We start from the raw sequence: 17,513 nt of genomic DNA, 5'->3' as shown, positions 1-17,513 counted from the left end.
GACCCTTTCTTGAAGAGAGGTGTAATGTTAGACAGCTTCCAGTCCTCTGGCACTGTCCCCGAATCATAAGAAGCATTAAAAATGTTTGCGATTACATCTGCTAATTCCTCTGCACATTCAACTAAAATTTTCAGATAAATATCATCTGGCCCCGGAGCCTTAGTCTCTTTAATTTTTTTCAAATGAAGTAAAACGTCATCCCTGGAAAATACAAAGTCCTCAAGCTGTACTATAGCTTGTGTCTTGTTGGTGTCAACTGTTGAGATACAGTTATCGTTAAAAACACTCGAAAAAAAGTTATTAAGAACATTAGCAATATCACTATCGTCCTGAATTAAAATTCCGTGCTCATCAACCAGTGGCCCAATATGACTATTTCGAACTTTCCCCGAATTAGCGTATGCAAAAAACCTCTTGGGATTCCTGTTTATGTTATCTGCCAGTCTTTGCTCCAACTCTCTTTTCTGAATCCGTACCAAATACTTAAATTTACGCCTTGCCTTACAATATTGGAGCCTATCTGCACCGTGACCTGTTTCTCTAAACCTATAAAAAGCAGCTTGCTTGTAATTTAGAGCGTCTTTAGTTTCCCTGGAGAACCACATTGGCCAAATTTTAGTGTTGACACCTTTTCTCCTAAAAGGAACATGATCCCTAACCGTATTCGCTAGATTTTCCTTAAACTCTGCCCACTGAAGATTCACATTCGCTATTGTCCAATCCAGAAGAAAAAACTGCTTTCAAACTCTGCCGAAGTGCCACAAAGTCAGTATTTCTGAAATTGGACACAAACCTAAAATTCTCTACTTTGTGCATATCAAATTTAATCCCAAACCTAATACTGTTGTGGTCACTATCTTCAATGTGTTCCCCTACACATAACCCCTGAACAGAGCCTTCCATGTCGCAGAAAACTAGATCTAAAATCGCGTCCTGTCGAGTACCCTGAGTTACAATTTGATCTAAGAAACAGTCACCAATAACTTTCAAAAAATCCTCTTCTCTGCTATTACTATGGTAAAAATTATTCCAATCAATTCCTGGAAAATTAAAATCTCCCATTATGATGACTGACCCCTTGCTAGAAATGTCACTAATAATACTAAACATCTGTTCGTCTTGACCCTGGCTTAAGTTGGGTGGCCTATAAATATTCCCCAAACGTAGTTTTTTGCCCCTATTACTAATCAACTCCAGCCAAATCATATCAATCTCATTAGGTTTATCATTAATTACCAATTCGTTGCAAATTAAAGTGTCTCTGACATAAAATAAAACCCCACCACCTCTTTTACCTACTCTATCTTGTCTAAACAAATTATACCCAGCAATAGATAATAAATCATCATCACTTTCGGTAGCCCATGTCTCGGTAACTCCAATACTATCCAACCTCTCGTCTATAATTATGCTTTTCAATTCTTCCATCTTGTTCATAATACTACGAGCATTTGTATAAAAAACCTTAAGTAAGCCCATCTTACTTTTATTTAATGCTGCACGATTGTTTGAATCCCAAGTGTTAAAATCTTTTCTCTTATTAGCCACCCTATTTCCGTTTCTACTAAAATCCCGATAGTTAGTACCCTTTCGAATTCTGCTCCTTAAACCATGCCCCCCCTTCCAACTTAGTTTTTTGATTCTGAAGCCTCTAAAACCAAACCACTAACCATTTTGACCCCTGTAGAGCTCAGATGTAGGCCATCCCTAGCAATCCAATCTCGTTTACATCTACTCCACACATCAATAAACCTGATAGTTTTCAACTAGCAATAGTCACGCCTCGGTAGAACCTCATTGGCTATGACACTGCCTCTGTGCAAAACTGCACAAACTTGCACAAATTAATATATAATATTAATTTGTGCAAGTAATTTTTAAACACTTTGATAGGCAATTTACGCGAAGTTTGAGCTTAAAAATGTAATTACAAAAAAAAAAAAAAACTAATTCGAATTTTAAAAGATAAAACCTCTTCTGTACTCCTCCGGGGCTCGAAGTAATTTTGTACAAAATTTGAAGGCTGTAGATGCTATGAGGTCTCCTGGACGCACGTCCACCACAGACTTCCTTCCAGAATTTCTGATTATCTCTAAATTTTTAATTTTGGCACTTACAACCTTTTGCTTCTCACTGCCTCGACTGTGCTGTGATTAGTGGTCTTTTGATGCAAACAATTTTTAAATGTCCTTGCGTCGAAGCTATTAGTCAATTCTTGAGTTTCTGCGTCATGTACACAAATAAATAATACTTTTTGATATTGATATTGAAGTATGCAATTTATTTCACTCAAATAGTATCAGATACATGTTGCTTTCTACATAACGCAAATATAGTTCTTCTGCAGTGTATATTTCATTCGATCATCCTACACAGTGACTTTTTTGCTGGCAAGTGTGTTCTCACTCATCATCATCTCTGGAGATCGTTTGCTTGGAATCGTTTTTCCTTTTTCCAAAAGGCTCAGCAAAGGACAAGCAGGAGTCATAGTGGTGGCTACTTGGCTGGCCGCTATGGCATGTGCTTCGCCTACAGCAATATGGAGGTGGCTTCAGTCCAGGCGCTGGCATGATTATGAAGAGGTATGTGACCAATTTAAAAACTATAAAAGATTCATTATCTAGTTGAGTAACTCTCATATCTTTGATTATTCCAAAATAAGTATGCTGTATGTTCCAAATAACTTTTGATTTCTCAAAGGTTTACTCCTTTTGCTTTTTGTTTACCCACTCCTTTTGAGAGTTTTTAAATCAACTCTTTTCCCAAAGACATTTAAATAAAATCGTAAAATGCAAAGTTTTTTTTTCCAGTGATGCCAACCATTTTTACTTGATGGCAGCACCTCATTCTAAAGTGAATCTGACGAGCTATAGCACACATGGAATCGAAATCTGTTTAATGTTTTTCAATATAACATGGAAAAGGAAAGAAAATCACTAACGAAGAATCGTTGCTAACATTACTACATGCAAATTTTATTGATACGAAGTTCTCGTATGTTTTTCAGAAAGTAGTTTCTGACTATTTGGCTTCGAATTCCCTATAATCATTCGTAATAATAGATGAAGATGACCTGTTGTTTTTGAAGGTTTTAGAGTATATTTTTCGATTCGTAACGTTGAACATAAGAATGGGCCACAAGGACCTCCTTCACGGACCACGAGTGCTGTCCGCAAGCTGTACATGAAACACTACTGGCGTTACATACTACGCATCTCAGAGATCCACTGAGTTGTATTCATTATTAGTGAAAAAAATACTAATGAAAAACTCTGATTACGGGGTTAAAACAAATTCTTGGATCATTTTTAGAAACTCAAAATGTTTAGAAAAGTTGGAAGACTGAAAACATGAACAGATCATGCAAAAGTTATTAAATAAAAATTCATATTATTCTTTTTAATAATTAAAAGGGAAAAAAATGAAATTTCTTGGTACTTGCTTCTAAATCCTTAGACTAAGCTTGATATAGCAAAAACTTTGTCCGCATGTCTTTATGTATAATAACTGATTGACTTGTACTGCAGAAATGAATTTTCCTTGTAAATTGCTATAAAAAGCTAATTAGGAGAAATTGAGTAGTGACGATTTTACTTGGTCAAGCGCTCACATTTATTTTCCAAGAATGAAGATAGAAAACTTTAAGGAGAACGCTCCGAATATGCACTAATAGGTGACGTTATAACATTGTGCTGCAGCTTGGTATGTCTGGATGCTTTCTTTGGAAAGATCAAAAAGATAACGTTGTTTCAAGCTCACTCAACAAAAGGTGAGAAGTAGTGTCTAATGTTTATGTTCTTAGCTGTGCCTCTGTTTGTTTTCATGAAGTTTTGTTAGAGTTTGAAGCATTAATCGGAAATTATTATGCAATCATTGTTACCCTATCAGTATGGTGTTCTGTGCTGATATTTAGGTAGCTGATTTTGCTTCAAGTGACGCAAAATACTCAAAATCCGAAATTTTAATGTGTAGTTTTTACTATTATGTATGACTAAGTTTGACTTTTTTGTGCCTTTATAGCCAGTTTGAAAATATATCTAGCCTTCTTTAGTGCAGTTTTTTTTTCTTTTTACTTTTACGGAACAGTAGGTTAAAAAGGAAAAGATGAAACAAAATGATTATTCTTTTGTTTTTATTATCATTCTATATTTTTCTCTATGCTTTTGCACATAAATTATTAGTTTTTTTGTGCGCCATATTATTGTTGTTGTGTCAATTCAATTGTTTTCAATAAATTGGCATGATTATCTTACGTTCCGTAGAAAAAAGTATTCAGATGTATTCTTTCTTTCTTCGCGTAATACCTAAACTTGTCTTCAACTTAGGTTTGGTGCAATGAGAATGGGTTCATTCTCAAATTCTACTGGCTGATCATTTTAATTCTGCTTGTGTATTTACCGCTGACCGTAATGGCCGTTGCGTATACAGCCATCATTCTTCAGTTAGACAAGTATGAGCACCAGCTCTTCCTCAGAGAGCATCCGTTAAAGATGAAGTACAGGAAAAAGGTATTTTATTATTCTATCTCGCTCTACACTATTAATCTTGGACTTTTGCATTCAAACGTTTTGTAACGTTCACATGTGTGGCTTTACATGTATATGTGCGTGTGTAATCGACTTCTGTTACAGTAGTATTTTCATGAATAAAAAAACGCAAAAATTATTGGACATTTTCTTAAAATTACTAAATTTTGTGTACTGTACTAGAGACATAATGCAAGGGTTACATTTCAATTAACAATTCTTACAAAAAAAAAATCGCCTTATCAGTTAAACTCTAAAATGAACAACAGAACACTTTTGGAGCAACTTTTGTTTGACTAAATTTTTCTTCTGTTTTGCGTTAGCCACGCATTCCTTGAAAAGTCTTACAAAATTTAAACAAGCTTTCCAAAAAAATATGCTTTTTTTTTCTTTGAATCAATTAGAATGATCATAATAATCTTTAATCTTAATCGTTATCTATTTCGAATTCTCCACAAGAGCAGCAAATTTTTGGCTCTATATCGTGTCAGATTAAAAGCAAAGCATCTGTGCCATCTTAACACAGTTCTGAGGCTCGTCAATACTTTTCGTTCGACGCACCCTCTGGGCTGCTCTTGCTACAATTTATTACAGATACCCGAATAAGTGGATACACATTTACATCAATGGCTCGGCTGAGCGAACCTATGGAAGAGCGCTCTCTGGTATCTTCTCCAGGTTTTTTAACTTTAACAACCTCTGAGTTTAAACTTAGATAATTTGCGCACATAGTTCTGGACTGGTGTATTTTTCGGTGATGGAGTTGACATGGACGATGGGCATTAGGCATTTCTGGAACTGCTCTGCTTTTCGAGATATTCGTAATAATTTGTAGATTAAGATGTTCGCCCCTCCAGGAGATATTTCGTGTTTACTGCATCGGATTGCAAACCGTCCTTTGCTTGAAAGAGCCAATAGTTAATCTTTTATTTTAACTATTGAAGACCGTAATTTAAAAAAATATTCGCTAGATGGTGTAATCGTCCGCGCTTACAGTTCCATTCTGTTTCGAGATATTTGAGTGAGCGCTAAGCGACATTACCTTATTCTTTTGTAAACTACTTCAACTGTTTTGCAACAGTTTTAGGCAATGTATTTTTTAATTCGTATATAATGCTCAGATTTATGAAAGGTAAAAACATTCAAGATCAAAATATAACTTCTAAAACAGTTAAAGCGAATATGTTGTGCCTGATATTCATTTATGTGTCTACAGTTTTAAATTGAAGATTCATTAAAGTAAGCGTTTTATGAATTCAACATTGTATGCAAGGTAAATTCATTCACATGGTACATTTCACACGGTACGCTTCACATGTACAATTTCAAGTTAAAGTGAAACAAAATGCTCTCCCACGTAGAACTTTCAATCTATCCATATTGCATTGAAGTTTCTTAAAAGATGCTGAAATAGGCTGGAATAAATGCAAGGTATTTTATGTGTTTTATTCTTTCCTGTTCTTCATTAATAGGTGACTTTTTTTTTAAATCGTTTTCTATATCTTTTATAGTTCGAAAACGCATGTTCGATATATAATTTAATTTGAATAAATAAGTTTATTTAAGATATAGATTTTTTTAAAGCAGACTTTTAAGTTTCATGTGGTGTTTACATATTCTTTTCGTACTATACCAAAACCTCTAACTGCAAAAAAAAAGAAAAAAAGGGGGGGGGGTATTACTGCATTGAAATTAATTTCCATTCTTTGAAGTTTTATTATTATGTTTCCTTAGGTGATAAAAGTGCTCTTCATGTATGTTTTAAATTACCTCGTTTGTTGGGTCCTCTTTCAAGTTGTTGTACTATATCGCTATTTTAAACTTCCACAGCAAGAGGTAAGTATTTTTTTAAAAAAGTAAATTAAGTGAGATTTTAGTTTTTCAGTGTTTGTTCAGGGATGATATTCATCTCATTCTTAAAAGTTTTATACTTTTAATTTTCAAAAGCTTTAGTATGACTTGCAGAAAAACTTGCCTTATAGTACCCCGAAATTAAAGAGACAGTTTTAAGTTTCGTCACCTAAAAATACGATTGAAAATATAAGTTATCTTATTTTTACCCACTTGCGCTGGAAAGACGTGACACACGTAAGAAGCTATTGTTACAAAATCGCCAACTACATATTGTTCACGTCGGCATTCAGTTAACAAAAAAGTAAAGAATAGGATGTGTTTGGTATTTCTCTTTCTAAATTATTATGCTTTATTCTGTAAAAAATGGATGTAAAGTAAAACACTAAACACCTTGAAATGATTGGAGTCGAGTGCTTTAGTATACGAATCTGCAGTGTTGTGAATGGAGGGAAGAAGGGGGAGGGAGACGCCGTTCTCCAAAATACACTCTAAAACAAAAACAAACAAATAAACAAAAAAAAAAAAAAAAAAAAAAAAAAAAAAATCAGCGCACCAAGGAGTTGTCGAAAAAATTGTGAAATTGGCGAAAACTTTTTCTATTGCTAAAATTGCTGTCGCCAATGTTTGTTCTTTTGATACTTTGATGGAACTTTTATTGTTTTTTAATTAATTAATACATTTACCTGGCGAATTATTTTACACTTTAATTGATCCTTGGCTGAATACAGTAACATGGTTGCTTCCTAATATTGTTTAGTTTTGATTTGGCGGATTACGAAATAGCTTAATTTAATTTTCCATTTTTTTTTCATTTTAATGTAATTTTTTATGCTAATTAATGGCTTTTTTTATAATTTGATCTTTAACAAATAATTTAAAAATTTGTGGAACTTTTCATGTTTTTTTGTGCAAAAATGTATTTATGTGGCGAAGTTTCTCCCCTTTAAATTTCCTGACAATGAGTTAACATTGGAATACCGTTTACCTTTTTAACAGGCTTGTTTTTTTTTAACTGTTATTATTATTCTTATTTATTTATTTTTTCAACAAGCAAAAGTTTTTTTCAAGGAAAAAAAAAGAAGGAATTTTTATTATTATTTTTTTAAAGGCTGGAATGTATAGGTTTATAAAAATCTTTGAATGAAAAGCTGCCATGCTTTCCTTTTTTGAAATTTTTATTGGCATGTTTTTCCGGGTGAATTCATTATTGTTTTAATGTACTTTTAAATGATTTTAATTTCTTGTTTTTTAACATGCAACGTACTCCTTTATGATATAAATTGTAATTTATAATGATCGATATTAACGATCAGTTTTATGGCAAAATTTTTATTTGATATGTTTTCTACTTACTTTTCTTTAGAAAAATTGTATCTCTATGCATTTTTTGTGCATTTTAATAGTTCTTATTGTAAAAAACTAAAGATATCAAATTGAGCTATTCACCATTTTCAGAATATGTTTTTAAAAAATAACTAATTTTGAATTAAACTTTAAAGTATAAGAAAAAAAAATACTAAAAGCTCTTTGAATGTTTCCATAAATATATTTATCGACTAACAAAAATATCTAGCGTTGCCTGGGTTAGTAATAATTATGAGTAATAATCGCTACTTTCATTTGTTTTCTGTTTTAACTGATAAATATATTTATCAGTTGTGCTTGAGGAAGCGTATGTAATTAATTTTTGCATAATAAAACCAAAAAAAAAAACTTTTTCTTGATACTAATTACTAAGCATTCTTCATACGTTTAATAGACAGTATGGTTTCGTCCATAAGATGTAATGTTTAATTATATAATATTACGCATTATTTCATTCAGAGCCAAATTTCCAATGTTTGTTTTTTATTAATTGGAAGCAGAAATTACCCCCCGCCCCCCCCCCCTTAAAAAAAAGAAAAAATAACAGTATTTCCAAAACATTTATTCACATACGTTTTTGAACAGAAAACTTCTTTTTAATCTCGTTTCAAATTGTTATTCAATGTATAAATTGCAATAAATGCTCACTCCTTTTTATATTTATTGAAGGTTTGCAGTTACATTACTCAAATAATTTTGAAAATGCTTATTGCGAAAAGTTGGAATAACTAATCACAACATTTTTTCATATACGGAATTTGTCTTCCTCAGCTTATATTCATCTGATTTTGTTTCCAAACTTAATTTTTCTTGAAAACAAAGTTTCATATTTTTTCACTTTTTGCCTAAAATATCTTTTCAAACACTTTTCCTCAGGAAGAAAAAAACCGCTTTTAAATTAACTCAAATACTTTTGAACTCAATTTTGAATAACTATTCTCTTTAAGAATAATCTTATCTGTTGTTTATATAGTTAAAAGTTACTACAAAATCCACTAGATGTCACTGGAGTCTGACCAGATTTTTTGTTTGATTGATTGGTTTCATACTACAACTTTTATTGAAATGACTGAGCCTGATAAGACGCGAATCAAGTGAAGCCCTGAAGAAAGTGATTACAAAATTAAAGCAAAATGATCATTTATTACAAGAAAATTCCAAATTAATGGAGGTTTTAGTACCCTGTTGGGTCACTTCTGGGATGGCGTGAGTGTAAGAGGCGATACAGTCGGGCATATTGAGGCACAATGTCTTACGTCATCTCTCACAGCTACTGCAAACGCGCCACTAGTTCGATCAAACACACAGACTGCCCAATTTACCGTCTCAAGTGATACCAGATATGCTCAGTTTGTAACAAATCAGAGCATCGCGCAGGCCAGAGAAGGAAATAATATGGCAGAGAAAATCTCTTGATACCCTCGCTGGGTGTTCATAAAATAAGAAAACATTCAAATGCAAAATTTAAAACCTCCCAATTGCATTTTTTCCTCATTTTCTACGACGCAAAAATTTTACTAAAAATGCTATAAAGTTACACTTGACTAAACTTTTGAGGCGTCTCCGACTTTCAATGCTTGAAATAGGCTTGTGGAGATAAATATTTAAGATACAGACTGTGACGTTTTTTTTTTTATTCTTCGAAACGATAGAAGCGTGTTTTTCTTATTGTTATTGTTATTATTATTATTTTATGTTTCGAGCTATTTTACTTTCTTTCAACTCTTACAACTTTAACAATGATCACTCCAAAAGGTAATAAGGGCGTCTCAAAAGCCTGATATTCAACAGGAAAGTGGGCTTTATTGCTATGCAAACTCTATTTCCTTTAAAGCTTAACTCTTTTTAAACAAATAATAAAGCTAACGACGTTAAAATAATAATAATTAAAAAAAAATAATTTGAATTTTGACCTCTTGAATTCAAATTATGTTTTTCGCAATCACGAGTGTGTGTGTGTATGTAGGGCGTATGTGTATGTGTGTAGGCATGTGTGTTTGTGTCTGTGTGCAGGTATGAGTGTGTGGGTAGTTGTGTGTATGAGTATTTGTGTGTATGTGGGGGGGGGATGTGTATGTGTGTGTGGGGGGAATGTGTATGTGTGTGTGTAGGCATATGTATTTGTGTCTGTGTACAGGCATCAGTGTGTGGGTAGTTGTGTGCAGGTGTGTGTATATGTGTTTGTGTATGTGTGTAGGTGTATGTATGTGTGTATATGTGCGTGTATGTATGCGTGTAAGTGTAGGATATGGAGACGGTTTTCGCTAGAGGAGCAGCATCGTGAGGCGGCCGGTCGACGGTGGTGCTGCATAGGGTGCTGATGGGAAAATAAAATCATAGGACATCAAAACAGTCAAATGAAAGCAATAAGCAAGCGTGATTGCTCAAAAAAAAAAAAAAAAAAAAAAAAAAAATCAAGAAATTGAACTTTCTCTCTTTCTCTTTTTTTTTCTTCCAGCTACCCCCTTGGTATCAGAAAGTATATTTTCCAGCTCATGTCTTGACTTATGCGCAGAGCACCATTAACCCCATCATCTACGGTATATGCAACGAAAGTTTCCGGAAGGCTTTCCGCATCACATTCCGATGCCTCTTCAAAAATAATAAGGTCCGTCCAACTGCAGCACCCATCTACATTCATTCGCCAAAGAGAAGAAATCAACCCCCGGACAAAGTGCATAACAATATGATGGTAAGTTCGATGTTCACACACACATAAATTAGTTACTATTTGTTCAATCCATTTTCACAGATGGACATTTTTAAGTAGATACGTATTTGCTACTTATTACCGGAATTTCAAAGTCTGGATTTTAATTTTGATACATTTGAATATAGGAAAATATTATGTACCCTAATGCAGTAGAACTGACTTATAACGAGCCCTGATTTAGCAAGAACCCGGATTTAATGAGAAAATCGGAAAGATTTCGTTGGTACAATGTAAGGCCTATTGAATCAAAACTCGCTTTTAACGAGAAAGCCCCCCTTAAAATGAGCAATATTTTTCTGATTCATAGAATTTCCACTTTCTTCTGGTTGAAATTATTCTTTCGTGGAAAAATTTCTTTCCCAAAGTCAAACGAAAGTAAGTGTTGAGTAAGAAAGTCTGTAAACAAGTAATAAACAATAAGATATTTCAAAACATATCTTTAGGACTTTTTCGGGAATAGACAGAAATAAAAAAGACAAAGCATGTATATTTATGATTTTTTTTCAAGAACCCGCTTTTCACGAGCACTCGGTTATTACGAACAAATACCGATGACGATGCTAAAGGACCGCCCTTCGCATCGTCATAAGCGAGTTTGACTGTATAAAGTTTAAACTTTCTGAAAAAAAATTTGCACTTAGAAAATGATGAATAATATGTGTCAAATTTATAACTGTTTTAAATGTACAAACGTTATAAATAAACTAGCATTCCCGTACCCGGCATTGCTCGGGTAATGGAATTAGCAGGGGTTAACAGTGCTTGGTGCACCTAGTTTCGAAAATCCCCTATAATAATTACTTATTACCTACTAGCAAAAATACCCGGCGTTGCCTGGGTCAGTAATAATTATTAGAAAAAAATCGTTACTTGCTTTTGTTTTGTTTTAAGTGAAAGAATTTAAAACACATCTTTTTGACGTGATTAAAAATCGAGTTTCTTCCTTACCCATAAAACTAAAATAGCAATAAGTATAAAGAACAAAGTAGTATTGATTTAGAAACGAAAGCACTATATTTAAGCATATACAAATTTAAAAAACATGAAATTAATCTTCTCATGTTTAAAAAGATTAATCTGTTGATACTTTTTTTTTTTAACATGGAGTCTAAAACCTTCTCTGTATGGCTAATGAAGTACGAAGTGATTAAAAAAAAGTAGCTGCGCTCGTAATCCCCTTATACTTGCTTTATGGTACAGTAAAAATAGGGGTCGGACCCAAACATCCAAAAAAAAAAAAAGCTAAACCTGGTGCAAATTGTTTATTACCCTCCCAATAAGAACAGGTAAAAAGTTCCACCCCATTGTGCGTCGGGTTTTGGGGGGCATCTAAAAATTGCTATTTTGAGTATTTTTTCATAATTTTTAGAGTAAATTTAAAGTGAGAATATTATGTTATACTAAATTTAAAAGCATGAAATTAAAGGTTTTCGACCCCCGAGAGGGATGACATAACCCACCAATGCTACTGAGCCCCTCTATCCCCTTAAAACGAAGCAGTACCCCCGAACCCCCCTCCATACATTTCATATGGAAACATTATTTTATGCTAAGTTAAAGTTAGAAATAAAGTGTGTCCTCCTCCAAGAGCGATGGTGCACCTCCTCTCTAAGCTACAGCACCCTCCCCTCTGCCAAATAAAATAAATCCTCACCCCCCCCCCCACCCCACCTTTTATTTCAAGTAAAAGTATTATTTCATGCAAATCTAAAATGCATTAAATCAGGACTGTCCACCCCATAAGAACAGTAGCTCAGGTCCCTAAACGAAATTATATACTGAAATATTATCCTTCCCCCCCCCCCCCTCTGATGGTGCACATTTGATTAAATAGCCAGAAAAAGTACGCTGAACTGTCTTTTGCTTTCAAATAATTTCGCCTAAGCTTGTAACAAAAAGTCTTCGTTATCAAGATGTTTTTTGGAATCTAGATCCTCAGCAAAATCGTTATTGTTGCAGCTATGTCTATCACAGTTTGTGCATATAATTTAGCTCTTCAGTCCACTTTCAGACTTTTCAAACATTCACTATATCCAATAAACCCCTCAGAGCAAGCACAAGATTTGAGACGCAGAAAGTCTTCTAGAGCAGAAGGCTTGGCTGTTGTAACAGGACACAGATTATATTTCTGTGGTGCTTTCTTTGCACTCATCAAAAATGACACTAGCTTTCCCATACTTACAAGTGACCTATACACTGCATTGCTGGCATATTTCCTTGAAGCTTACATATCAGTACCAAAAATATGATCAAGCAGGTATCTTCCATCTATTACATATGAAGCAGTGAGAAGGAAAGGGATGTAAGTGGCAAATAAAAATTTGGAGATAACGAGTACAAATGGTTGGTGAACCTCTCCTCTATCTTGGGGCAAGAAATGGTACTAGTCAAGGGCAGATCCAGAAAATGTTCAAGGAGGGGGCGATTGTTTTGACTCTTTACTCTTTAGAACTTCAATTTCTAAAAATTTTCGAAGGAGTGCATTGAACCTCTCGTTTACCTATCCCTGATATCATCTATCGTCTAAAATTGAGATTTCGGAACTTCAATTTCAAAAATATTCCTGTAGAAAGTTCGTGCCCCAGAGTAATAAGAGATGTGCTACGCTTGCATTTTAAAGACTTCAATTCCGGAAGAATTCCTGGAAAGAGCTCCGTTTCTTCGAATATTATGTAAAATTACGGTTTTGAAACTTCAGTATTGAAAATATGCATGAAGAAATTTCCTGTCTCTCGGCTCAAGGAGGGGGCGATCGCCCCCATCGCCCCTCCCTTGTATCCGTCCTTGGTACTAGTAGACCTGGTAGTTGCTTCTATACAGCATGATTTAGAAAAGAAAATCAATGAAAGCCTACCTAGGATCTTATCTTTAAACGCGTTTTATTCAAAACTTGAAAATGTCCACTTACATCCCTTTGCTTCTCACTGCCTCATATATGACACCAGCTGTTCGTTCTATGATGTTGGATGAACCTTTTGCTCCAGATAATAGCACTTTAACGATACAGGATTTCTTTCCTTCTGAAACCAGATTCATCGAATACTGATGGAGGATCAGCGCATAGCTCGGACCAGAAGTTTTTAGCAGTTTGTTATTCCATCTTTACTGTTCATACCATTCGGTGTAAAAGATGGTTTGGGCTTACACATCTTTACAGATAGTAACTACTCTCGTAACAGTAGCTAAAATTGTTTGCCTTCAATTTCCTTTGATGTTACTACCCGAACGTTAAAGGTCTCATCGCAACTCACCTTATCATCAGCGAGCAATACCACTACCAACTTGAGAGGGAAGAAACTTCTGGGAACTTTAGAAACGGATTGTGATTTCCAAACTGGGAGACAAAAAGGTGTAAATATTTAGCATTCTATTGTTGTATTGCTTATTGCTCTCATCAAGACTTATTCTATCATTGAATCATTACAGGTTCTAGACCACCTGAATTTGTCACTGCGTTAGATCGTTGGATAGCTGATGTTTTAGCTGATGTTTGATGTGATCAAATTCTTTTTATCGCATAATGTACTCTAAAGTTTCAGATAGTGCTGCAAGTACATGTGCGCATATTTAGCATAATTCACATAACCTGCTGCGTAAAAGAGAGGCAGCTTGGTGTTTGCAAATGAGAACCCCGACCGACTTAGAAGGTGCAGAATTGCAGCATTGCCCGTCTCACTATTGGCAATTCCGGTTTGTCCCACCCTTACGGTGATGGCAAAAGATTGTAGAAAAGTTGAAGTAAGTTAATCAAGAAGAAGTAGAGAAACTGGTCAATTTTGACTTTTTTTTATGCTGCACAGGAATTTTGTTTTCCAGCGCTCTAAACAGTTTAATAACTCTAGTCACAAATAATTTGTTTACTGAGCTCGCTTAGATCTTTTAGAATTATTATTCTGACATTACCATATCATTGTGAGGCACTTTGTACTTCGGAAAAGTTTAAGTCAGGGAAATTTTTTCGTAAACTTTACTGCAATAGTTGTTTTTAGAATGTAAATTCAGGGTTACCCCCCCCCCCTCAAAGCGATGGCGCACCCCTTAAGTGTGACAGAGTACCCATTCAGAATAAAAGTCCTTAAAAAAGAAAGAAATACCCTTGAAAAAACTGCCTTAAAAATTCCAATGAGGCAAAGCTGCTCCATGGACCCCCCCCCCCATTCTCCCCCCCCCGCCTGTGCACCCCTGTTAATTATAATTTTTTTCTGTGAGAGTTTATTGTTTTACTATTATAGAGAGGTTTCTGCGAGGTTTGAGAATTTTTTTTAAGTAATAGAAATATTATTTTTATTTAAATAGAGGATTATTTTGTCCCCCCCCCCTTCCACCCAAAACCCGACGCGCAAAGTACTGGGACTTTTTACCCCTTCTTGCTGGAAGGGTAAGAAGTAATTTGCAACAGGTTTCATCTTTTTTTTTTTGGATGTTTGGGTTTGGCCATTTTTTGGCCTAATTTTACTGTACTATTAGTTATTTCGGGAAATTTCAATCATTGTGGCTCTTGGTGCGATTTTACCGAATTTGCGAAAGTCGTTTCGGGGTACCTTCGATGATGCTCCCCCATTCTTTCCTTACTTTGTAAAACGATATGATATTAATTTTCGTTACAGAGATATCGTCGCCAGATGCTGAGATATTTTTGGTCACCATAAAATGGCGCTAAACAGTTTCATCCGAAATGTTACCCAAATAAGTAATAAAATTTGGTGATTGTTTGAAATTGTGCAAAAAGGAAAATTAATGGAAGTTTTTGTGCTGTTTATGGATTTGCCTAATTTAGTTGCTGGATTATTTAACACAGTAAAAAAAGTCTTTTGAAAATTCTTTGATTGGCGGTATTTTGTTTACATGGTGAAAGCTGAGAAACATTATGACGTAGTCTTCGGTTTCAAAAACAGCGAGTTGAAAAAACTGCCAAATGCATCAGCTACGGAAATCTGTCTGCAAAAATTTTGGCGATTTGCTGGTTGTTTTGATAATGAGTAAGTGTTCAATCAGCATAAATAATAATAAAAACCATTAATTACATTAAAGTTCCATTTAAATGGAAAATCATCAGCCAAATCATGTATTATTTGCCAATCTTGTGCAAAAATCTTACTTCAAGATTTGACTTGAGAAAAGCCTTGAACAATCACGAAAAGCAAAGAAATTCAACAATACAACAATTGTCGCTATCGACAGGGAGTTGAGATGATACACTAAATACTGTATTGAGTTGAGGAAAGCCTTCGAACATGGATCTAAAAAGCTCATAACTCGTTTTTTATTCTACTTAAAAATTTCGAACAGGTGCCATCTTCAGCAGAAAAATCAGAGCTTTCGATGGACATATAATGTAAATATGTGCAAGTATTTTTTCATCCCAATATTAGATAATTTATACAAAAATTGTGTTTTATTGCCCCCTAAGGGGGTTTCCCCCCCCATAACGGGACGAAAACTACCCTATGTGTTATTCTGATGCATAAGCTATATTATTGTAAAGTTTCATCAAAATCCGTTCAGTAGTTTTTGCGTGAAAGAGTAACAAACATCCATACATCCATACATCCATACAGACAAACTTTCGCGTATATAATATTAGTAAGATATGTTATCTCAGGACATTGATTTTTATATATTAAGATTACGCAAACTGATAAGATTTATATTCAATAACAGCTGTACTATCGATAACAACTATAGTTTTTATTGCAAAGAACATCTATTTTAATATAATTAAAATACCTATTTGGGTGCATTGGAAAATTGTTTTATGTTTACATGTAATGTGCTTTTGTGATTCTTGCAGCAAAATGGACAAAATGGAGCCCCTAGTACTCAAGAAACGGAACTGAAAGAAACTCCAGATAAAGATCACAGAAGAACAAGAACTTTTAATATAAATTAGTTTAACTGTTTGATTTTATTTTTAACACATGAAGTCATTAAAGTGATTTAAACATAAATTTTCTGCTATTTTTCTTCTTTTTCGGATTTTTAGTCAGCATAACTTAAACACAAGGATTAACTAGACTAGTATAACTTAAGACTTTACATTTTGTTTTATAATAATCATCTTCATTTACATAATTTTACATAATTAAGGGGCTCTGCCCTCTGCTCGTTGCCGCTGACCAACCCCCGCAACCTTGTTTGGCTCGTGAAGATTTAAAGTTAAGAAGAATCAGATACAATACGCGTTATGGTTAGAACAAAATAAAAATCACGCTCCCCTTCCCGTAGAAAATAGAGTTTTAGTAAAACACTCATTTAAGCATAGAAAAATATTAAAATCCCACTCCAACCCCAAAACAAAAAGAACTTAATAAGACGTACAACAAAATTGTTTTTAAAGAAACTCTTCAAAGAAAACCCCTCCCCAAAACTCCAAACTAACTTGTACAAAATTTCACAGTTTAAGGGTCTCCTGAACACAGGGGCGGATACAGGATTTCATTTTAGGGGGGGGGGGAGGTCATGGAAAGGGGTGATAGAGGACTTCAGTAACATTTTCTGAAAACAGTCTGAAATTTTCGGAAACTATGATGAAGCTCAACTAAACCTCACGTAAAAAAAAAATCCAATTTGCATACAAAAATCATAGAAATAACCATTTTTTAAAGTTTTTTTTTCATATAATGTTTCAAGTTTATAATGTGTTGTCAGCTCTAAATTTTTGGAAACGGTTACCCAGCATTTTCGAAAATTTTGGATCACGAACACGTACGGCAATTTTCTTGAGCTTAGGTTAAATGCCCGAGACGGACAGTGCCTGGCGCGGACCAAGGATAATCGTACCTCAGGCGGATAAGGAAATGTCCATGGTAGTTGAGGTGGGATAGTGCAGCTCTGCCACCCGCTTTTATATATAGTTCAGTTCTTAATCGTATTGTATGTAGGTGCCCCTGTCATTCAATCTGGAGAGGTTTTCCCGATGAATGCAATGGGTAGGGAATGCACAAGACAAGGGGATTTTTCTCTAGAAATTTTTCCCCAAGTGAAGGGTTGTCATTAGACTGTATTCTATAAGTCGCAAAACACAAAATTCTATCTTTTTTCCCCTGTCGTTTCGA

The 17,513-nt window shown here is 34.4% G+C and overlaps 1 protein-coding gene and 1 pseudogene across 1 annotated transcript in view; one reads left to right on the top strand and one right to left on the bottom strand.

Annotated features, from left to right (window-relative positions):
• LOC129221723 (substance-K receptor-like) overlaps nucleotides 1–16,372 on the top strand; it is a 32,522-nt gene extending 16,150 nt beyond the window's left edge. The window contains exons 3-7 of the mRNA XM_054856189.1: nucleotides 2,377–2,582; nucleotides 4,326–4,508; nucleotides 6,261–6,362; nucleotides 10,204–10,437; nucleotides 16,250–16,372. Of these exons, the coding sequence (XP_054712164.1) occupies nucleotides 2,377–2,582; nucleotides 4,326–4,508; nucleotides 6,261–6,362; nucleotides 10,204–10,437; nucleotides 16,250–16,348 (824 nt within the window). The 3' untranslated portion in view covers nucleotides 16,349–16,372. The remainder of the gene's footprint in view (nucleotides 1–2,376; nucleotides 2,583–4,325; nucleotides 4,509–6,260; nucleotides 6,363–10,203; nucleotides 10,438–16,249) is intronic.
• Nucleotides 1,754–1,827, bottom strand: LOC129234697 (U4 spliceosomal RNA; annotated as a pseudogene).
• Nucleotides 16,373–17,513: the final 1,141 nt, after the last annotated feature.

The sequence above is a fragment of the Uloborus diversus genome, chromosome 1 (genome assembly GCF_026930045.1).
Source record: "Uloborus diversus isolate 005 chromosome 1, Udiv.v.3.1, whole genome shotgun sequence".
In the NCBI taxonomy this organism is placed as follows: Eukaryota; Metazoa; Arthropoda; class Arachnida; order Araneae; family Uloboridae; genus Uloborus; species Uloborus diversus.
This window is presented reverse-complemented; position numbering and strand designations above follow the sequence as displayed.